Here is a 23,764-nt window from a genome sequence, read left to right on the forward strand (position 1 = left end):
CAGCATAAAAACAATAAAAAGTTATCTGATTTATTGGATCATAATAATGGTTAATATTCTGTTTAACAAAACTGACTTTTAGTGTTAGGCATGGGTAACACCTTCTGTTATCCATCAAACTGATTCTTTGCAGTCACCCAGCTGTTCTCCCACAGGAAACATTTCATTGTCCCACAGGCATGTTCAGCCCCCCCCCCCCCCCCCCCCCCTTTTTTTTTTATTCCAGGGACCAATCACATCCTGGCTTCAGCAGATCTCTGCGCTCAGGTCTGAACTCTAGCTGGACAACTGTGGAGCTGCGGCGGAAACGCACGCAAGTGCACAATGCGACACGACGCGTCTGATTGTGTGGAGCTTACTGACGATCCTCTGCAGGAAACTTTTTAGAATAAATTTTCGGGATACGAAAAATAAATGGGACCACTTAACTTGATAACTTGAATCGTTCCAGTACAGTTTCGCCAACTTTGTGTACTTGACAGTCCGAGCTTCTCCGTCTATTCGGGCTCAGCAGCTGAGGAGGAGGAGGAGGAGAAGGAGGAAGAGAAGGCGGCTGGATGAAGCTGGAGACGGGATATTGAGGTGCAGCGAGCCGGGTTCGAGCTTCCCCACCATTCTTCTCCTCAATGTCACCGGACAGGATGATGATCATTGGACTTCTGCTGAATGTCTTCTCTCGAGGTGAGCACCACGTTTCTTAATTTCAGTTTTGATCAGCTGTAATAAATCACCCATCACTGAGATTTCAACATCCCTTTGTTCTATCTCGTGTAACACCGATAGTATTTTTCTTTAGGAAACTTAACCAGGCATGTATGCAGACATGCCCGCTATCTTTACGCTATGTCTGCTGAATTACACATTATGGACTGAAACAAAGCCCGATCCAAGATGTGCACGAAGAAAATTCTGTTTACTTTGCTTATGTTTCTGAGGTGTTGAACTTTTTTTTTTTAAGCTACAGATTTGTGTCACCCTTGTAATCTTACATAGTACAGTTGGCTCGTTATTAAAATTGATGGGGGAGGTGGGTAAGACTGTAAAAGCATGAGATGGAGATATATAGTCACATATTCACGTGCAATAATACCAGTTCACTCCAGGTTTGAATTAAACTTTAGACATAAAATCAAAGAAGCTCTTTAAATCATATAAAAGATACAGTCAATGTGGATGACATCATGGGTTCAGGTTAGGCTTTATCTGCTTTGGATCTGTTCCACATAGAGCTCTGCCAAGTACTGAATTGACTGTCCCAAATCACACACATAATACTTGTATGCTATGAAATGTTATTCACATTCTACATGAAGTGCATCTCTGATGTTGATTAAGTGAAAAGTTACCTTTAAAGGCTAACATTTTACAAATTAGATCAGAAACAAGAGGTTTCACTTCAATATTTGTGTATAATAAGTTTGTCTTTGGAGATGATTAGACAGGGGAAATGATGTGTGACCCTTTAGCAGATGAATTTGGATTTCTCTCCTACCACACACACATTCACCCTCCACTCTTTGAGTTCCTATTGAAGTCAATGATGTGGCTGTGGCTAGAGAAAATGTGCAGCATAACTGCTTGTTGGTCTGTGGTTATTGATACCGAATTATATTTGAAGTCTTCCTGAGTGCTGTGGTTGTTTATAGGTTGTGCTCCTTGATCTACTGGTCACACAGAACATTTGTAATGGTCTTATGAATCATAACTGCACTACTGTGCTCAGCAAATACTGTAATTGTTAAGATTGTGCCAATTTAACAGGAGGCGCAGACTTCTCTGCATCCAAAATAATCTGATATTGTCAGTTGCGACAGCTCATTACTATCAACAAATGATGAATGCTTTATTTATGAATGTCAGACCTTTCAGGCACCTGGTATGTTATCATGCAGCATTTCAAACCAACCTGCCAGCCAATTAAGTGGAATCACACCCAGAAAAGCTGTCATTTTCAAATGCTAATAAATCAGGATTTGAATCATTACACATGCAAATGAAATTTTCTGTTATGATGTTGAGTTCTGCCATTATAACTTTTTATAAAACAATTAATGGATTTCAGTTTTGTTAACTGAAGAATTTTTAATCAGATTTCAGAATAATGTGTTATGGAGCAGCTTTTTCTAAAAATTCTTCATAACAAATTTCCAGACTGCTAAATATCAGTAGAGTTCATTCTCTATGAGGTGTATAAATAGTCTCTCAGATTCAAGCAATGTTATTTTAGCTTTTAATATATCTGACCTTGTTCAACTCTTTGACCTCAAACAATAGTGGCGGGAACTGTGGCGCTAGACACCGGCCCTCCCAACTTGTCTGTCACCAAGACTAAAGCATGAAAGAGGAGAGCTGCATTTGCAAGTAGAAATGACAGATTTTTGCTCCTTTAAACAAAAGTCCAACATCTGCTTCAGGATTTCATTCATTAAAGCATATTTTAAAATGCACAAGCTATTTGGCCACTGATTTGGCTGAGTACTTCCAGGACTTATCAGTTATTCTCCTCCATCTGATTTTGTGGCATGTGGTATTGCCCTCATCTGTTGCTTTACCTAAATTTATTGCAGTGGATAAAAAAATTCAAAACTAAAACATGAATGAGTCTCTGCAGTATCTTCACCACATTTAACCCGACTTTGACCCATTGCTGCGAGGCCCCTGTGGATTATTGCTGAAGTCCCACAGCAGACTGCAATTGCTGATTGCGTGTTGCTATTTTGGTACCTCATTAAGTGGACTTGATTGAGCAGTAATAACAGTGGTCATATATTTATAAGAACTCATTTCAGCCGGTGTAAAGTTCTTTGAAGGACCAACATACTTGAGCAGCTTTTGTTTGACTTTTTGACTTCACCCCATGCACATAGCTTTACCCTTTTCATGGCTTCTTTATCTTTCTTACTGTATCATAGACCCTTCTTTTTTCCCCCCTATGCTGAAGAATTGTATTTATGCAGTCTGTGCTTGTAAGTTGGCTGTTTAGGACGACAGCACACAAAAATTAAATTGGCAACATGCCCATTGAACATTACTTAGACAAAAAGACACAAAATGCACTATCTGAATCTGTAGTTATTTAATATGTTTTACTTCAAAGTAATCATTTTAATTAAAACATTCACATCAAGAATAGCTCCAACATCAAAATGCTTTAATCAGTAGCACCTTTTTGTTATTGGTTACTCATTTTGCTTTTGGTCTCTGCATCACTTGGACACACCTGATCTTGCAAACGGATACACTCAGCCAGATAGAAACTGTCAGTGTTTGCATTTGATCAAGAAATTGTTTGGCGTGTTGGAATTTAGGACTGCATTTGGCAGTAGAAGAAGCTGGAAATATTCACACTGGCTCCAGACACGATGACTGACTGATGTGGCACCTGATGTGTTTAAACTGGAGTATAGCAGGGGGACGTTGCCTGCATGATACTGCTGCACAATCCTCCTGCACACCTCATTAGAGAAGACATTATCCATGTACTAGAAGCACTGCTTCAGATCATGAAATGATTAATTTTGTACCTACCAGCAGAGGTGTCACCTCTCAAATCATGAAGCTTTACAACATTTTTTTCAGTATGACAAATTGACTGGCTTATTCCTCACTGCATGTGATGCACAAAAACCTAGGCTGAAGTCTTCTTTGTTGGCTGTTTGTAAAACACTCATTAAAGCATGTGCAGCAGTACCACATCTCGTAACCTACCAGTTACTCAGCTTTCATAAAGTAGAGCTCAATTAAAAGTGATGTTTATCCATTAAGGGAAGGTAGGATTAGTAATTTCTAGGCTCATAGTGGTAGAAGTAAGTGGATTTTTTAAAGATGCAATATGCTTTTACTGTCATCAGTGTGGTCCTCATATGACTTGCATGAATTTGTAGATGCAGCTGATTTTATGTTTTATTAAGAAGTTGCATATGAATGTTGACCACAAAGAAAAAGTACACATACATTACTCATACGGTTATCAATCTTTATTGTTGTTCATATTTCCCAAAGCAAGACCATATCTATTTAAATCTTTTTGCATATAAACAGTTTTAATTGATGTGTGTTTGTGTAAAAACAGATGTTGTGACCCAAAGTAATGTCACATTTTAATTTTGCATAATTGAAAGACATCTTTTTTAGCTCAGGTAAAATGGGTCAACAAGTTTGTTTTTTTTAAACACTAAAAAGCTTAAAATTGAAGACTTCTTAAAATGAAACCTACATTTCAGACAAATACAACACTAATGAATCAGGATTGGAAACAAGGCGCCACTTTAGACCAGTCCCAGTTCTTTCTTTGAGGTGAGTTGCCTGTTTTCTGAAGGAATTCTTTATTTCCTGTTCTTGCGTAAATGAAGCACCTTACCTTTTCAAACCAGAGGATTTGGGCTCAGTGATAAGGCCAAGGGGAAGAAATGGGATTGAGTCTTAGTGTCAAGCTCCTGCAGACAGATGTAATGGTACAGCTTCCCACCACTAAGCTAGCTGAACCTTTTTGGGTCGAGGATGCCCCATTATTGAGTGTCTTTCTCCAAACCTACTGACAGAGAAAACTATACTAAAATAGTGGTACAGGAAAAAATCTGAACACACTTGCTTATTGGATATTAGCTTTCACTTATATTCAGAGGATATTTAGCTTTTTTTCCATTGAGTTGAATTATCTAATAGAGCAGAACTAAATAAATCTGTATAAATGCACACCCGTTAAATTGTGCTCTATTTTAACAAGCTAACAAAATGTTCAGCAGTATTAATGAAGTGTCTCTATTACATCTTATTCCTAATACCGCAGAGATACTAAGCAAAAGTTCAGAACTAAAAAACAACTGTGTTTATAGCTGCCAGATGGGGTAGAGCGAGCCCTTTGATTGCACGGCACGCCTCTCTTTTAGGTGTTGTGCTTTATTTTAGATCGCTAGTACAGCTTTGTGCAATCATGCAAATGTAAATTTAGACAAAAGTTACACTCAATAAACCTTTAAATGCAGTATTACCACATGAGAAGGATACAGAACTAAGCCTGAGAGCTCACATCAGCACACACACTCAAATAAGCTCACACTCCAAATAGATGGAAAAATAATTGCTTAGCAGTTTTATTCTCAAATGCTTACATTTCCCTTGTCTGCAGTTTGACTGTGGACAGCTGGAACTGATCACTCTTTTAGGCACAGCTTTGTTGCAAGGTATGTGTTGAACTGGGCCATGTTGGTGAAACACTGCACCATATAGAAGGGTTGTAGTGTGAAGGCCCGCTGCTGGGTAATAAAAGAGTAAAATCAAGTTATTGCATTCAGTAACAAGTCAGAACGGAGAATTTTTATCCTGTGACTGAAAAAATGTAATAAAACAACAAAAAGTTGTTAGATTTCCTACTTGGAATATAAAACATTAAACACACTACTCGTAGAGCATTATTAGCTCATTTCCTTTTCAGCTGAACTATATTAGTGCTGCTGACAATTAAGTGTTAATAGCAAAGCTAAAGTTCAATAGGAAATGAGTTTAGACCGATTATCCTTTAGCTGTGATTTCAGTGCCACATAGCTATTTTTATTTATTTATTTTGACACCATTACTGTTTTACCTCCATAACATATCCATAACCTTTAAACCTGGTCCAATTCAAATTCCTATGGTTGACTTAGTGGCTGTAATATAGGGGAGCTCTGTCAGACTAGTTGTAAACATACATTTGACCCAAACAAAGACAGAAAAAGAGAAACTGGTATATGGGTGCCATTTTTGCTGTGGTTTCCGACACATGCTCATTTCAAAAAGCCATTTTGAGCATGTACATTGTAGGCTGAGAAGTGAATTTTCCCTTTAAAAAAACCCTTTCACTATGTGCTCAGGGATACACTAATTGTGGAGTTCTTAAAATTCTCCATTTTGGAAAGTGTTTGTGAAAATCAGAGCAGTTTTCATGTGGATGACAGGTTTAAACCCAAAAGAAAAATAAATAGTTGTCACTTCAGACACTCAAATATAAGCTTTCAAGAGCAAAGAGACAGATTTTCTTTCCTTCAGTGTAGGAATTCATGTGCCAAAACACAACAAAGAAAATATATGCAAGCTTTTAACAGTATGTTTAATATTAGAATGCTAAATGTTAACAAACACCAAGCTGATTGGTGGATTTTGCTAAATGTAGACCTTAGCAAAAATGATGTTGATAAGACACAGAATACAAGTCTTAATCACTGTTAATTAAGCACCTGTGTCCTCCCTGAGGAAACACCTCCATTCTTCTCACACACCAGGGAAAGTTTGTTCAAATCGCCCTGTAATTTGGTCTAAATTGGGAGTACTCAGCAAAAATATGTATTTATATAAATGCTACAAAGATCCTTAATAAAAACTACTAACATCAGACAGCACAGTGTACTGAATCCATTTTATGGCATAAGAAAAAAGGCATCTTTGTTCTTAAATGAGATGAGGTGAGTGACTTTTACTGGGCTCTTCTGACATTTTGCTCAGTTTTCTGTTATGCTGCAGCTTCTTTAGTTTCTTCGGGCTTGTTATTGTGTTCAGTTGAACATCAGTAATGAGTTCATTTGCACTGAATTTTGATTATATCCCACAATAGGCTTATTTAACCCGTTAAGGCCCAACCCATGAAAAAATAATAAGAAAAGTCCGATTTTTTAATCCCTTTAACAAAATGTAACAAAAAATTATTATTTTTTTTTTGGGGTGGGGGGGTGACGGGGGTCTCTACTATTTATTATCATGTGATATATTCAAAATATTGTAATGTAGTTTTCTGCTTCTGGGTATCTATTAGGGGACAGAAGACAAGTATCAGATTGTGCTCAACAGGATTTTGAGCAAAGTTTATACCATAAATTGAAGCAAAATGTCTCAGACACTGTATGTAACAAATATGTCACGTCAGGCTCTTACGGGTTAAAAAGTACATATAAATGCTAATAGATACAGAAAATATTCCATCTTGATAATTATCTTTGAATAATTCTGGTATGTAAACACTAAAGCCAACTCAATCTCATTGATAAGACATCTAATTACTGCTGTTTTGCTGAAAGTAGTAACATCTCTGAACTACACAGAAGTCCTCTTTTGACATCAGGGCAGTTATGCAGCAGTTATAGCAGTGTCTGATGACTGAAGCATGTTGGAAGTTAGAGGGGTGGAAGTGGCATAAGGCTGGACTTTTTCCATTTTATTTTCACAAATTTGTCAGGTTTTGACAAATAGATTGTTTGACCAGGGTAAGGAAAAGTTTATTTATAATAATTAGGGCTGCACGATATTGAGAAAACTTGCGATATGCGATAACACTGTTTACAGTTGCAATGACGATATGTTTCGCGATAAATACAATACTAGGATATGCAATGTCTTTTAGCTTTAGGTGTTGTGCAAACAGACACCAGGTAGGTGGTACTCGATAGCCTAAAGTTCATCATAACCTGTATCAATATTACTACAATTATAAATCAATAAGATTTATCTAAATAATCCAATCATTGAAAGACTTACCGATGGCGAGATGTAGCCTGTGGCTGAAACACTGGAGTCTGACCCAGCTGTTCAGTTCGGTGGCCTTCACAATGTTGGCTCCGTTGTCCGTGGTGATGCAGACCTGTTGCTCTTCATGCAGATCCCAGCTTGCTACCACTTGCTGTAATCCATGAGCTAGATTTTCATTGGTGTGCGAGTCCGGGAAATATTGAGTTTCGAAACACTGCGTTTTCAGTTCGAAGTCTTCAGTAAGGAAATGTACGGTGAAACTTGTGTAGGGCTGGACCAGAGGTCTATTGTGCTAGCATAGTATCCAACTTGATGTAGTTAGGACTGAACTGTTTGTCGACATGTTTCATACATTTCTGGAATGGCAACATGTGAAAAATAGTTCCGTGATGGGATGCTGTATCTTGGGTCCAGTTTTTTTTTTATCAGACTCAACAAGCCCTCTTTACACACTGTGTTAATAGGCATCATGTCTTTAGCCAAATAACATGTAATGGCCTCTGTTATTTCTTTATGCCGCTTTGATGACTTTTCATATGGAGTTCCACTCACAATACTCTCATGCACGAACGTCTGTTGAACTTTTGAGATTTTGCGTGATTTAACGTTAGAAGCATCGTTTTTACCAGCTTAAGATTTGAGGAGCTCTTCATAAAGTTCTTTGTGGTTATACTGTAGGTGAGAGCGAAGATTGGTCGTATTTCCGCTGGTGGTTGCCAAAAGTGTTAAACATGACCTGCAGAGTACCTGCGTTTGTAGCAAGTCATCTTTCTAATAACCGAAGTAGCTCCAAATCGCCAAAGTGCTGTGTTTTTTTGCCACAAGTTCTTTTCTCGCAACCATCCGCCATTGTGACCCTCATCCATGTGTTCTACTGTTAACTAAACAAGGGAGAAGGCAGGCGTGTATTTATGACAGCAAAAGTCCATTTGATTGACCACTTACACACACAGTGCAAAAACGTACAGCTGCAATTGGAACATCATCACGCCACTTTCTCAAAATATGCAAACGTAAACACTATTAGCTATCGCAGTTTAGGCCATCTTTGCAATATGTATATTGCATGAGGTAATATCGTGATGAAGGTAAATTTTCGATATATTGTGCAGCCCTAATAATAATATAAACACTTCATAGTGTTAGTACTGCACAGTGATGGGAGGAAGGGCATTAAAATAAAAGGAATTACTAACTGTGTTACTTTTTTCAGTAACAAGTATTCTAATTACTCTTTCCATCGTTACAACACCGCTATCGTTACTGAGGATTAAATATTACTGACAGCACATTACAATTGTAGGATGTGATTCATTTTTGTTTTGGATTAACATAAGTTTCACATTTGTTGGGACAATATTGTGCTGCTGCTACAGAGGAGAGGAAGCTGCGTGATACTGTTGAAACTAGAAAATACACTCAGTGTTTGAGTAAAAATATTGCAATGTTGTTTTGTGACAGGGTGCAAGTTAATAATTAAACAGCATCATATGTTTGAGCCAGATGTTGTCCCTGAATTATTTTTACAATTCAGATTCAGTTAATAGTTAAAACTGAAGACACAGTGTTAGACTATAATCCAGCACATTGATGCTGTCTTCATTTGACCGGGGGCTTAGGGGGAGAAACAACCACATAGTCTAACTGATGATGATTGACTGATGAAGAGTAAAACATCATGGCTGACTTGGGTCAGTCTGTGTGTGCAGCCACACGCACAAACAGGAGAGGCATGCAACAACGGGGAGTCCAGAGAAAACTGAGGAAGAGTTTTTATCTGGAACCACAGACATCACTTCTCCCTCACAGAGATATAAGACAAAAACGGTATGAGAAACGTTCATTATGAGCAGAAACAAAGAGTTTCTTCATGGTGGCTGCAAGTAGTTAGAATCATGAGGAGCTCCTCTCTTGAGGAGGAGACAAAACATCCAGCAGCCTGAAATTTGTGTCCATGATTTTTGTTAGTAATTTATTCCATTATTCCATTTCATTCATTATTCAGATCTAGTATTCAGTTTTATTATGAATAAATTAACAAGCAGAAATTTGAAGTTCCGTTAAAGGGAAAATATTTAAACTTTTTTTTTTTAAAGTAGCGGAATAATTACTTTTGCTTTTATAATGCTGTAACTCCATTACTAATTCTTACTTTGCAAGAAGTAACTAGTAACTATAATTAATTATTTATTTAAAGTAACAAGTCCAACACTGGTAGTGCACAGTGCAAACCAGTACTAAAAGATATGGGGTGCATCACAAGCTGATGCTAAAGGGTTTTGACAAAACATGCCACTGTATGACATATGAAGAGTGACACTTGGCACTTATCTCTGTAAGATGCATCATTAATGAGCACAGTACACAGATACCGCACAGTAGAGGGCAAATATAAAGTATTACATGGACAATACAGAGCACTGGACTGATCTCAGTCCTTAAAGCTCAGTTGTAATCCAGCTAGAAATCCAGCTGAACTTAAGACTAAGAGGTAAGATGCTATCAGGCCAAAGGCAGGGTACACAGAGGGCAAACACAGAGACAAATGAGACAAACACACACTCACACTCACTCCTGGGGTCATAATGGAATCACCATTTAACCTAAAAGCATATTTATGGATAGTGGGAGGACCCCATGGTATGTAGGCATTTATGTTAAAATTATGCTTTCTGATGGAATGATCCCACCAGTTTGACTGAATTTGAAACAAATGAGTGCAAGAACTAAGAAAGCCAGTTATTGGCATATTTCACCTTTTACTCCATCTTGTTGCCTCGCTGCTGTTTCCACCTTGAGCCTGTGACTTCCTGCCGACAATTCCCTTCTGTCCTCTGCCACATTTGCACATCACTTATCCTCATGCCGTCTCCTCTCCAGCCAACTTGCTGTCCAACAATCTGGATATGCTGCATCCCAACCCACATGTTTGAATGGATGGAAAAGGAATTTGCCAAACCATCTTTCCCTGTGAATGCCAGCTCTGTATGCAGTGTGATATTCGTGGTGTTAACCTTCATCAGCTTTGCCTCACAAATTCTATTAATCACTCCAGTAGAAATCAATAGAATGCATTACAGCTCACACATCACACTAAATCATCTCCCTTTCACTTTTCTCTTATTTCAAATCTTTTAAAAACAGCCCCCCTCTAACCTCAGAAACCTTCTCATCCTCTGTAACAAAGATTTTTTAACCACTCTTGATGGGGTGTAGTATTACAATCGCTTTAATGTGCTTATGTTTCATCATAACATTAAATTTAATAAAATACTTCTGACCTATCTGCTGGACAGAGCTGCTCTCTGCTCTACACATTTTTGTTATCTTGGAATGTATATTTGTGCATGCACATAATTAAAGGCTCTCAGAAACTCTATATAACTGCTGAACATCTTTCTATATTAGTGGTGAGCCTTGGGGAGAAAACATTAAGAGAAGTAATAAACAAACTGTTCACTCCTAAAACAAGAGATTAAAATAAGATTTTTTTAAATTGTTGCTGAGCACAGTAAGATTTATTACTTTTGTAAAAATTGTCAAGGTCACATGATACATGGATAGACAGACTGCTCGGTACACAGGTAATCATCTTCTTTATACACCTTGGGGAGATGTGGCTGTGACTATGACTCAGTGCCCTGTGTGATATTATTCCCCCCTACCTCTTCCTGGGGTCACTGCAATAGCTTTGGAAGTCTTCCTGCAGCGGCAGTGAAGCGTAGCTTCAGTTTATGATATGCCTCATACCAAAGTGAGATGTGGACCTCATGCTGTGCCTGAGATTGCAAAACATGCAGCAGCAGAATTGGATTGCAGCCGCGCTTTGTGCCGTCTGTCAGCAGGAGCTTAATCGAAGTGTGTGACCAATCTAACACAATGGTTTGTGTGTTTGTATATGAGCTTGTGTGTTTATGTCTTGAAGCATACATGTGAGGATAGCAAAGGTACAGATATTTACCAGGCATGCATTAAGTTTATACATGATATAACAATTTATTCCTAATTACTCAGCATATTTTTTATGTCTACCTATTCTTTTTGTGTTTTTTACTAGTGACAGGATACAGCAAATTAATAAGATTAAGTGGGAAAGTGTGCATATATTGCTCACCACAGCTATTTTCTAAGTCTGAATCCACTGTGGGTGATGTGTAATTTGTGGAGACAATTATGTGTCACATTTGAGAAAATTAATTTCCTGAAATGCTCCATCAGATTTTTTTTTTTCTTTTCTGAAGAAAGCTTTTCTTTTTTCTCTTGTCTCCCTTAGTCTGCTTCTGGCCTTCCAGCATTGTGAAGCAACAATCAGTATTATGACATGATTTGCAGCTTTTCTGCTTCCATTCACTTTTGGTAGAACATTGCCAATCAAATCCCTATGCACCAATATGGCTGTTATGTTTCAGAACAGCACATTAGTTAGAGAGAAAACACACATCTAGAGCAACACATGAATAAAGAATGACCCTTTATGTGGGAAACTTAATGAATCTTTTTAAATGTGGATACAGTTATACCATGCCAAGCCAGATATCATTCAGGTGTAGTGTAAGCTGATGGATCTGCGGTGGGAAGCATTGTATGGCAGTACTATTTAGTTGGCTTACTGAGAAATGTAGAAAAGTGTTGAATAAATCGGTTTGGGCTCTACAGCAGTATTGCATGTGGAGATGGGGTCTGGCTGTCTGAAAAGCTTTTTTTTCCAAATAGATGGGACCCTGCTGCAAAAGGTTTTGCCCCTAGCCGTTTGTGTGTCTGACAATAATAACAGTGCTTTTGTCCAAGAACTCACAGAGTATGCGTATCTGAAGATCCAATACAATATATCCTATTTAAAAGGACTACAATCATGTTTCAAAGTCTTTTAGCCTGTTTTGTCCCTCATCTTTTTCAAAGAGAATGATGAATGCACTGTTTTGTAAGACATAATGCTTTTATTGACAAATAGGAGAGAGCCATTAGAGAAATGTTCTCTTGATGTTTCAAGTGTTTTCAGATCTGAAGTCATCCAAGTCTTGAGAGCTGGCCATGTAACAACATCCTCTTTTGATGCAGAAAACTATTAAGTAAATTTTTTTTGCCTGGTTTTCTCTTTTGCACAATTTCTGCCTAGTTTATGAAAATGTTGTTGGGCAGCTAACTCCAAAGAGCAAGTGAACAGAGCAGTGAAGAAGATTGGGTTTGACATAAAAATAAAAGCTGCAAAATATTATTGCAGTGAACTGAACAGCTGTGAAATGAGAAATTAATAAAAAGTAAGAAATCAATCTTAAAGGAGTGCCTTGAAAAGATTTCAGCATCAGTAGTAACACTTGGGATATGGGGATGAACCATCGCCTTTAAAGACGTAATTAACTGGATGAATTATGAAAACATGGGTATGGTCCTCCACTGAGTAATGCCAGGCATCACATAGTATTGCTGTTTTAATTAATTTAGTAACATAGTTTTTTGTGTGTTTTTACAAGTTGAATATAAACCAGTTGCAAATAAAAATATTGATTGATTGGCACATTGTCAAAGTTGGGATTTTCATTCATTTATCAGCAATAAAAACAGCTAAGTAATAAGAGGCTATTAAAAACTGAAAGGACCTTTTAAAATATATTGTATGAGGACATGTATTTAGTTCTTTTATCCCAGGTTATTATGGAGTGTGTTAACAATGATGAGACTAAATCACAGTACCAAGCTTCTTTGTACCAACATGGTGTGACAGGCAGCAAATAACTTCTCATAAACAAACACTATTTGAGACACTGCGCTGAAAAATATAATTGTTTTGTACATTTAAAGAAAGAAAAGAAAAAGAGGAAATAATTATGAAATAGTTCTAACATCAACATAACCTGTGATATCTTTAAAATTACTCTACTTTTCTTGAAATTTGATCTGTGTGTATGTATTATAGTAACCTCTATTGCAGCAGAAGGTCGTGCTCTCTTGCCTTAACTTAAGGATTAATACTGAATGGTGGGAACATAAAAAGCTGTGTTGGCAATGGTTTCATTGACTGATAGTCCTATTTTTTCCCTTCAGGTTGTGTACCAGTATCTGCTACTTTAGACTGTCTGGTGGCTGAGCAGGGCTGCATCCAGGAGCAGTCCTGCATGGGCATCTACCGGCTGCTGGAGTACTGCGCAGCTGAGGAGGCCGTGTCTCCCCTTGGCTCAGATGCCCGCCTGGAGTGCCTGGAGGCCCAGAACTCCCTTCAACGTTATCGCCCCCTTCAAGTTTGCAAATGCCAGCGTGGCTCTCGCAGAGAAGAACACTGCCTCAGGGTGTACTGGACTGTGAGATTTGCAGGTTGGTAATAACATCAGCATGTGCATGAGGTTTTTCAGTCCTCAGCTGTGTAATACAATGATTTTCATTGTGCTCAATGTTTTAGCATATGATGAGTATGACGTGTCCCCATATGAGGAACTGGAATTAAATCTGGTGAGAAACATAGAGATGTCACGAATGGCCTCCATCATGGCAGGTACAGCAGCTCTTCTTTATAGTTCAGTGGCTACATGCAAATATAGGTCATGATTTTTATTTTTCTTCATTGTTTTAGTACTCCATACTACTCTGTTTTCCTTCTGAACTTACCCTCTAGCTTCCTCTCTGTCTGTGGATGGCCAAAACCAATGTCTGAAGGCAGCTCAGGACTGTGGCCTGTATGAGAAATGCGGCTCCCTGCGGTCAGAATATGTTGTGGCCTGCACCAAGCGAGCAACAACCACAGACAACAGCTGTAACCGCCAGAAATGCCACAAAGCTCTGCGGCGCTTCCTGGAGCGTGTACCAGAGGAATACAGCTTTGCTTTGCTCTTCTGTCCCTGCTCTGACACTCTGTGTGGGGAGCGCCGGAGGAAAACCATTGTACCGTCATGCTCCTATGAGGAGAATGTGAGAAGAGAGGAAAGAACGGGCAAGCCCAACTGCATAAGTCTGCAGAACTTCTGCTCCAGCGACCAGCTGTGTAGGTAAGGCAGCTGTATGAATGTGCTGATACAGTATGTTGATACAGTATTTTGGCCTTTATGAGAGAGAAAGGGTTTAATGCAACAGATTATTTAGAGGTAACCAAAAGGTTGGACTCTGGAACATCAGAACAGTATATCAGACATTTCAAGGAGCTTTCCTTCATCCATTCTCCGTGTTGGTAAGGTCATTTCAGGGTCATATTAACAATAGGCTGAGCAGAGACACTCAGGCAGCTGGATTATAATATATACCCAACAAGCCTAAATGGACTCTGCTAAGTTGGCCAAGCCACACATTTTAAAATGAGGAGACATCAGGAGTTTAAACTTTGTTTTACAAAGTAGGTTTAGTAAATAAAGAGTTTCTGGTTTTCTGGCTTTTCTAACCTTAACAGTGAAGATCTCACTAAACAGAACAATGATGCTGGTTATCAACTCGGTAGGTCAACCCAGGTTTTCTTACTCTAAGATATGTTTGTTTTCATGCAAAACAGGCAGAAGTAGCATCAAATGACCAAATACAATTAGAAATTTTCACCTTACTGAAAGAAATGCAACCAAAGCATAAAGGAGAGCTTAGAAAACTAGAAAAGTAATCAAGACAGGGAGAATATGTACATTTCTAAGTTGTTAAATTCCTCTTCCACATCATATAATCTGTTTCCACTTTGTATTCTGGTAAGGCAAATTTATTTGTATAGCACATTTTATCTACAAGACAATTCAAAGTGCTTTACATATAACATTAAAAGCATTACAGCAGGGTGTAATAACAAGTGCATTAAAAACAAACTTTAAAATAAATTAAAGAAACAGAAAGACGATATTCATTCATTCATTATCTTGACCGCTTATTCCATTACGGGTCACGGGTGAGCTGGAGCCTATCCCAGCATTTTAACAGGTGAGAGGCAGGCAGGGTACACCATGGACAGGTCACCAGTCTGTCGCAGGGCCAACACAGATAAACAACCATTCACACGCACACTCTCTCCTAGGGAGAATTTAGAATAACCAATAAACCTATCATGCATGTCTTTGGACGGAGAAACCACGCATACACGGGGAGAACATGCAAACTCCACACAGAAACGCCACCACCCCCAGGTTCGAACCTGTCCCCAGCCGAGGCTCGAACCGGCAACCTTCTTGCTGTGAGGCTGTGGTGCTAACCACCACACCACCGTGCAGTCAGAAAGGAGATACAAGATAGATAAAATGCAAGAAATAAAAGTTCCAGTGTGAGGAATTAACAGTTTTGATAATAGGCAGCAAACAGAAAAGCTTTTAACCCTGATTTAAAACTGCTGAGAGTTTCAGCAGACGTGCAGTTTTTTGGGAGTTTGTTCCACATGAACAAATGCTGACTCTCCCTGTTTAGTTCTGACTCTGGGAGCAAAAAGTAGACCTGACCATGATGACCTGAGGGATCTGGTTGGTTCATAACATACCAGAAGATCCAGAATGTATTTTGGTCCTAAACCATTCAGTGTTTTATAAACTAACAGCAGGTTTTTGAAGTCAATTCTTTGACAGACAGGAAGCCAGTGTAAAGATCTGAGGACTGGAGTTATATGATCTACTTTCTTGATCTTAGTGAGGACTCGAACGGCAGTGTTCTTGACTAACTGCAGCTGTCTGATGGACTTTTTAGGTAGAAATGTGAGGACAGCACTGCAGTAGTCCAGTCTACCAAAGATAAATGCACAGACATGTTTTTTAAATCAGTCATCAGTCCTTTAATCCTCGACATGTTCTTTAAGTGATAATAGACTGACGTCACAACTGTCTTAATATTAGTGCTAAAATTCAGGTCTGAGTCCATGACAACTTCCAAATTTCTGGCTTGGTTGTTAGTTTTGAACTTATCTGTTTGAAGTTGTCGTGTCATAGTATAGACTTTTAATCTTTTTTGGCTCCAAAAAACTGTTATTTCATTTTTGTTTTTATTTAACTGAAGGAAGTTCTGGCACATCCAATATTTAATTTGATCGATGCAGTTGATCAGAGTTTAGATTGGACTATAGTCTCCTGGTGAGATGGTTATGAAGATTTGTGTATGAGTGGCAGCATGCAGTTGTTGAACAGCAGTGGCCCCAGGGTGGAGCCTTGGGGATCTCCACAGGTTATTTTAGTTCTCTCAGATTTATAGTTACCTATAGACACAAAGTAGTCCCTGTCTTTTAAATTGGACTCAAACCAATTAATTGCAGTGTCAGAAAATCCTACCCAGTTTTTCAGCAAAGCTAGTAAGATGTTATAGTCGACCGTGTCAAATGCAGCACTGAGATGTAGTAGTACCAGGACTGAAATGTTTTCGCTGTCTGTGTTCAAGCAGATGTCATTTAAAACCTTAACTAGAGCAGTCTCAGTGCCGTGGTGTGGCCGGTGTGGTAAGTGAATGTGCTGCAGGAAGCATGTGAAAGTGTTTCTGTCAGATGCAATAATGTCTGTTTCAAGTGCTCTTTACACCAATTAAAGATACCAAAAACATAAACTAGTGCTGGACAACAAATTAAATGATTAATCACAATTAATCGCATGAGATTTTTGTGTGTCTGTAGAGAGTCAAACTTGTTCACTCGGAGAACCCCTGCTGGCTCATCTGACTGTTGGCAAGTGGTGCCATGTGGTTTCTCTGTGTGTTCAGAGCCTGTGAGCAAAAACTTTGAAAAGAAAAAAAAAACAAACACATTGTTAACACGGGATAAAATAATTAACAGTGTTAATAATTAATGTGCTACACAATAGTAACACGTTAACATGCCCAGCCCTAAAATCAATATGAAACTGATTAAAAATTAATAAACATTTATTAAACAGTTTATAAAATAGTTCTGAATATGAATAATCATTTGGTGCAGTTTTGCAAAACTGATGTACTGTACACTCACACACTGTGTGTGCAGAAAACAAGGAACTCTTTTATAGTTCATTATTTTTTATAGATAAAAATATTTATTGCTATTTCTAAATCTTTAACATCAGGAGGTAGACTCTTTAAAGTGATCCTTCTCTGTTTTAGGCTACATAGGCATCATATTCTGGAGACAGATGTGTGATGATGTATTTTATTTCCATGTATCATTGTTTTATTTTTTTTTTGTTTTGTTTTTTTCATTTTCTAAAATAAGTAATTGGCCAGGAAACCAGACTTATACATGTGCTGGTCTTCCCAGCATCAGTTGCCATGGTGATAAAACCTGGTGTAAGCAAACTTGGCTTCAGGATACTCAAAAGCTGAAGGTAGAGATGTACTGGTAGGTGATAGGTGATGGTAGCGCTGCTAAAGTCACACTTTGCTAGATTTAGAGTCAAAGAGGATTCAGCTAAATGTGCGAATATTGTGTCTAACGCAGACAAGTGTTCTTCCTACGTGTCTGTGAACACAACAACATCATCCAAATTTGCAGAACAAAAGGGAATATCTGAAAACAAAGCATTATCTAGACGCTGAAATGTGGCAGATGCATTGCACATGTCGAATGCCATAACCGTATACTGCAAGAATGTTTCCGGAGTGACAAAAGCAGAGATCACTGATTCGTGGTCTGTAAGTGGAACCTGCCAGTACCCTTGTAACAGGTATAACTTACTCACATATTTGGCAGCTCCAATCCTGTCTTCACAATCATCTATGTGAGGTAAAGGATAAGCATCTGTAACAGTCACAGCATTAACCTTTCTTTAATCCATGATAAATCGCAGAGATCCATCAGGTTTTATTTCAACGAGGCTGGGCGAACTCCAAGGACTAGCGCTGGATACAGCAAAACCATGCTGCAGCAAATAATCTGTTTCCTGCTTCATCTGAGCCCTTTTTCTAGGGTTACATCTATAAGGATGTTGTTTAATCAGAGAACTAATCCCCACATCTATGCCATGCGCGATAACATGAGTCCGCATGATTAATGGGAGAAGGCCAGCTTTCTGTTTATCAAGTAGATAATCTAAAGTCGAAGGCAGTGACACCAACGTTTGACAGACGCGCTATCAGTTGCGATTCTACTTGTCTAGTCAGATCTAGTTCTGGTTCTGGTGCTTCCACCACTGTGAGAGCAACACTGCATTTTACTGGAACTACATCCTGGGATGCCAAAACACTAGCTTTATCCACTAGCGCATCTGAGTCATGTGACACATATGCTTTTAGCTTGTTAACGTGACAAACTCTTGTTTTTCTTTTACGATCCGGAGTAGCAATAACGTAATCGGTTGCACTGAGGCATTGTTTTACTTCATACTGGCCCACAAATCTTGTGTCTAGTGCTGCGCCCTGTAAAGGAAGCAATACCAGCACTTTATCTCCATTTTGAAATTCATGGGCAACAGCTTTATTATCAAAACGTCGTTTCATCACTGATTGCGTGGATTGCAGAGCAGTCGCTGCAAACTCACGGGAACGGTATAATCATTATCGAAATGAGGATACATAGTCCAACACTTTCTCCTCCGCAGTTGTGAAGGAATCCAACAATTTCTCTTTTAATAACTTAAGAGGTCCCTGTAATCGGTGTCCAAAGACAAGCTCTGATGGACTAAAACCAAGTGATTCCTGAGGGGCTTCACGTACCACAAATAATATAAAGGAGATGTCTTCATCCCAGTTCTTACCCTCTTTGTAGCAATATTTGCGCAACATTGATTTTACCGTCTGGTGCCATCACTCTAGAGCCCCTTGTGCTTATCACCCCTTTCAGGGTGATAAGCACTCGATGTAACATATTTATGTGTAGCTGATCAAGGCTTTGATTAAATATCTTGGACATAAAGTTACTTCCCTGGTCAGTTTAATTTACTTTTGGTAATCTAAACATGGAGAAGAACTTTAGTAAATCTTTCACCACTAAACAAGCAGTGGGATTGCTTCTGGGTAACGGGTTGCCGGACACATCAACATCAAAAGGAATACATTACCCGATCTAGTGCGAGGCAAAGGACCTACACAGTCTAAAATCAAATGCTCAAATGGTTCCGCCATTACCGGTATTGGATGCAAAGGAGCGCAAGGAATTTTCTGGTTTGGCTTTCCCATAAGTTGACATGCATGACAACTGCGGAAGTATTTACCTACATCTGCTTTCAGTCCAGGCCAGAAAAAGTGCTTTAACACACGTTGATGAGTCTTGTTAACACCCATGTGTCCAGACCAGTGATCATCGTGAGCTAAATATAATACCTGCTGCCTAAAGGGTGCGGGTATTACAATCTGTGTTTCCACATTCCAGTCTGCCCCCACAAGTACAAGCGACGTCACCAACTTTGCCGCAATATTCCACCATCTATATAGAAAGGGTTTTTTTTGGCACTCAGCCTCTAAGCATTCACCACTTTTTCGAAGCATATGCTTCTCCTGCGCCTCACCCAGGTGCGCATGGGAAATCAACAGCTAGGAGTCAGCAGGGGGTGGCAGAATATCCTGAGCTTTTACGTCAGAACATCCTGCCCCCTACTCTGTTCACTCCTCCTGGGTGTCATCCTCTCCATCTGCAAAGGACAAGACCAAAAAGCTGTCAGATAACACAATCTCTTCCTGGTTTGATGCATTATTCTGGCATGCTTGCGCACTAGTTACCACACAGGTTGGGGAAATCTGAGTTTCCACAGGGTTGTCCAGAACTTCTAGGGATGGTATTACTCTACCCCCAGCAATGTCATTTCCTAGAAGCAGAGATACCTCATCGACGGGCAGTTCATTGCATACAGCCATAGGAAACCGACCAGAAAGTAATTCAGTTTTGAAATACACGTAATGGACAGGACAAGGCACAGAACCCTTCTCAACTCCTTGCAAAATGACACTGTAGCCAGCATATGGCTGTTCTGAGAAGGCCAGTGCATTTGCTATGATGAGAGTTTGAGATGCACCTGTATCACTCAATATGCATATCTGACATTCCCCAGAGGGAGAGTCAGCCAGTGATACAGTACCAGACATTATAAACAGCTGGAAACACAGATCCAGGGTGCGGTCAACCTTCTTCCCTTCACCTGGACATTTCAGAAACCCCACTCCTTTCTCTTTTGGAGGTGACGGTTTGCCTTTTTGTTTCAGTTTCTGACATACATGACCCTATCAAATGTCCAGGTTGATGAGAATTAAAACAGGACCGCTCCTCAATGTATTTATTTTTCACAGTTCTTGATACGTCTCTTGCATTAGTTTTCTCAACAGGCTGAAATACAGTCTTATGGGTTAGGACGTACTCATCCGCTAAGACTGCAGCTGAGGACAACATGGTCACCCACTGTTCGTTTAAGTGAACAACAAGCTTTTCTGGAAGCTGCTTTTTAAATTCCTCCAATAAAGACCACCATCTTTTGAATAAGTTACATTATTCTTGCACAAACTTCACGTAAGTGTGGGCTACCTCCTTCCTGTATGATCTAAATTTCTGACGGTTGGCTTCGGGCATGAGCTCATACGCTTTTAGCACCGTTGCCTTATGTTGTATTTTTGGCTGTCCAACAGAGGGAGCACTGCTGCCACCTCTTGAGCCTTTCCTGTGAGTCTGCATGAGGTCTGAATGGGGAGGGACCAACACTCCTGAGGCCACTTTAATGCTATTACCATGTATTCGAATGCAGAAAAATAGCAATCCACGTCAGATACTTTAAATACTGGAACAAACGGTACAAATTTGGAAATGTTAAAAGGGCTTGAGGACTGTGCTATACTCTGGGACCCACCAGAGATAGGTTTCACAGTGGCTTTTGCCTGAGCATCCAGCTCCAACTGGCGCAGATACACTGCTTTATCGGATTCTATTTTCATTTGCTTTATTTCCAGCTGGATTTGCTGTTGTTGAACCTTTTCTTGCGCTTCCAGCTGCAGCTTGGCCAGCCGCAACCTCAACATCCAGTTGGGAGGTGCTTGACCCACTTCCGGAGAGTAAGGTGTCGAAGCGGGGAATAGTGACAGGCGTAGCAAGCTTGTCGCATGCTCTTAGAAATCTCTCCAGGGTTTTCTGACCCGAGCAGGTCATCTTGCTCAGTTTTGCCAGATCCCACCACCCCAGAGGGACCTGCCACTACAGGCGTTTCCACCTGAACATGCTCATCTCCAACATCAGCCACATCAGCCTCACACAGCACATGTCTGTCAACCAGACTAGCCACCAGTAGTGCCCTCATTTCCTTTTTATTCACCTGTTTCAGCAAAGGAATCTCATACAAGTCAGCTATAATAGCCAAATCATCCTTATGACAGGCATCGATCTGCTCCAGAGAGGGGTTCGCACGGAACCGCTCCAAGCTGAATCAGGCCATTACTAATTGCCTCAAATCCCACTCAGCACAGATCACAGTACCAGCAGAGGGAAGGTAACCAAAGCACACGCTTACAACTCAGGAAATATACCCCAAAACAGTTAAATCTCCCGGACGAGCCCCCATTGTTTTACGAACCCCTTCTGGTCTAGGGGAGGAAAGGGTTCGGAAATACAAACGAGCCAGAAACTAAAGTGAAATAATCAGTAATTTAATTACAAAAATAAAAAGTCCCTAAAGTCCCTAATAAATTAAGGAGGGGAGCTTCTCCTAATGAGAAAGCTCCCAATTTAAAAGTCCTTAAAGTAGCAAACCATCTGTTGCACAGCCAGTACAAAACCAGCTCAGGGCAATCAAAAGTACTCACACACAATAACCCAAGTGACAGTCTTGTGTCTACTGACACAACTGCAAAAGGAATACTCTAACAGATGCTCAGCAAATAACACACACGGCAAATTGTGTCCTACTGACACAGCTGCTCCAGAACAATGCTTGTACACATACAGAGAACAGCCCACGAGGTGAACTGTGCCCTACTGACACAGCTGCCCTGAATGATGACTGATTCCCCTATTTAAAGGCGAGGCGTCCTTCATGATTGCCAGCTGGAGAACTGCGGGATCACTAACAACCAATCCACAAAGCTGATGGAACGTTGGCACGGCACTCTTTGCATATCCTGGTGTAGACTGGCAGGCCAGGGACCAATCTGTAAAGGCCAGGGGCCGTAACATAGGGTGACTAGTAAATGAAAAGCATTGTTTGTTGTTTAACTCCATCCACAAGGTACCATACAGTAATTGCACTACTACATAAACTGCCACTAAACTGTGGTCAATGATCTCTTTTTGCCAGAAATAACACTTCAGAGGATTGAACTCCACCTGAAATAGACTTTCACCTGAACTCAGCATGACTACTTTCCCAGCAGAAAAAATTATTGTAACCCATTATTGATTCATCCTCTCTAGTTATTTTCTAGATTATATTGTACATCAGAAAGAAGAGAAAGAAGCCCATCATTCTTTCCAAAATCGCGTACGGCATCAGTCTTTACAATCCAAGTAAGATATCCTGTTATTATATGGGACAAATACAATCAGCATAATTATACATCTTAGTTTACAGTTTACATTTTACTAGAAAAATTATGTAAATGATCAATTAAGAAATGTATTTCAGTCGAGTAGTTGACTAATCTTGCTTTTAACAGTACAAACAAAGCACCAACATACAAGACTTACATTTGCTGACCAGGTTGTAGGTTAATTATCAACATCTTTGAATGTATGCAGTTAATTTTTATTAAGAATGTGTTTTTTCTTCTATATTGAAAGCAGAATATGAGCAAGTTATTATTCTGTTGGTTGCTACAATAACTCATAAGTAGTTTTGTATGCTAATCAGCATGATTATATGAGTTTCTGAAACGCAAATATTTTGCTCATAGTCTACTTGTTTGCATTATTTGTGTTCAAATGGCAAGGTTAGTTATGATAAAAGACAAAATCTGCTGAAGATGTACATTAAACTGAGAAGGTGATGCTGCTATATTTTTTATAACAGATTTAAAAAGAAAAGGCTCTTGTGTGCTAGTAGCCATGTTTTAAGTATTCAGCAGTCACCACAGTTATGCCTAAACTTTTAGATCATGGTTCAGATTTTTATACATCTGTTTTTGACTATGGATTAAATCTTTGAGCAATGAGATAACAAAAAGAAGATTCAACCCTTTGGCTTGTTTGAGAAGCAAGAACAGCTTGGGTAATTTTAAATTTCAATAACTCTTACCCATCCAGAATAACATCTGGGGAAAAAAAAACAGCAAAAATTCAAATTTTGTATCCTAATTAGTGAAAAAAACAGCCTTATTCAGACTCGGCAGACTCTGATGCCATTGACATTCATTTTAATCACAGCAGTAGCAGGTGGGTTTTCTAGTTTGTGTGTTAAGCTCAGCAACTGGCTCACAATTTCTATTATTATCCAAAGGCTGTGTTTGGATAATAATAGAATTC

The 23,764-nt window shown here is 39.3% G+C and overlaps 1 protein-coding gene across 2 annotated transcripts in view; it reads left to right on the plus strand.

Annotated features, from left to right (window-relative positions):
• The first annotated feature begins 257 nt into the window (after positions 1-257).
• LOC121654917 (GDNF family receptor alpha-4-like) overlaps positions 258-23,764 on the plus strand; it is a 34,740-nt gene continuing 11,233 nt past the window's right edge. For both annotated transcript variants that reach the window (XR_006013046.1, XM_042009286.1), the window contains exons 1-4: positions 258-681; positions 13,540-13,806; positions 13,892-13,984; positions 14,105-14,474. Coding sequence is in view for 1 of the 2 variants with exons in the window: in XM_042009286.1 (XP_041865220.1) it covers positions 627-681; positions 13,540-13,806; positions 13,892-13,984; positions 14,105-14,474 (785 nt within the window). In the remaining variant the exon portion in view is untranslated. The remainder of the gene's footprint in view (positions 682-13,539; positions 13,807-13,891; positions 13,985-14,104; positions 14,475-23,764) is intronic.

The sequence above is a fragment of the Melanotaenia boesemani genome, chromosome 15 (genome assembly GCF_017639745.1).
Source record: "Melanotaenia boesemani isolate fMelBoe1 chromosome 15, fMelBoe1.pri, whole genome shotgun sequence".
Lineage (NCBI taxonomy): Eukaryota > Metazoa > Chordata > Actinopteri > Atheriniformes > Melanotaeniidae > Melanotaenia > Melanotaenia boesemani.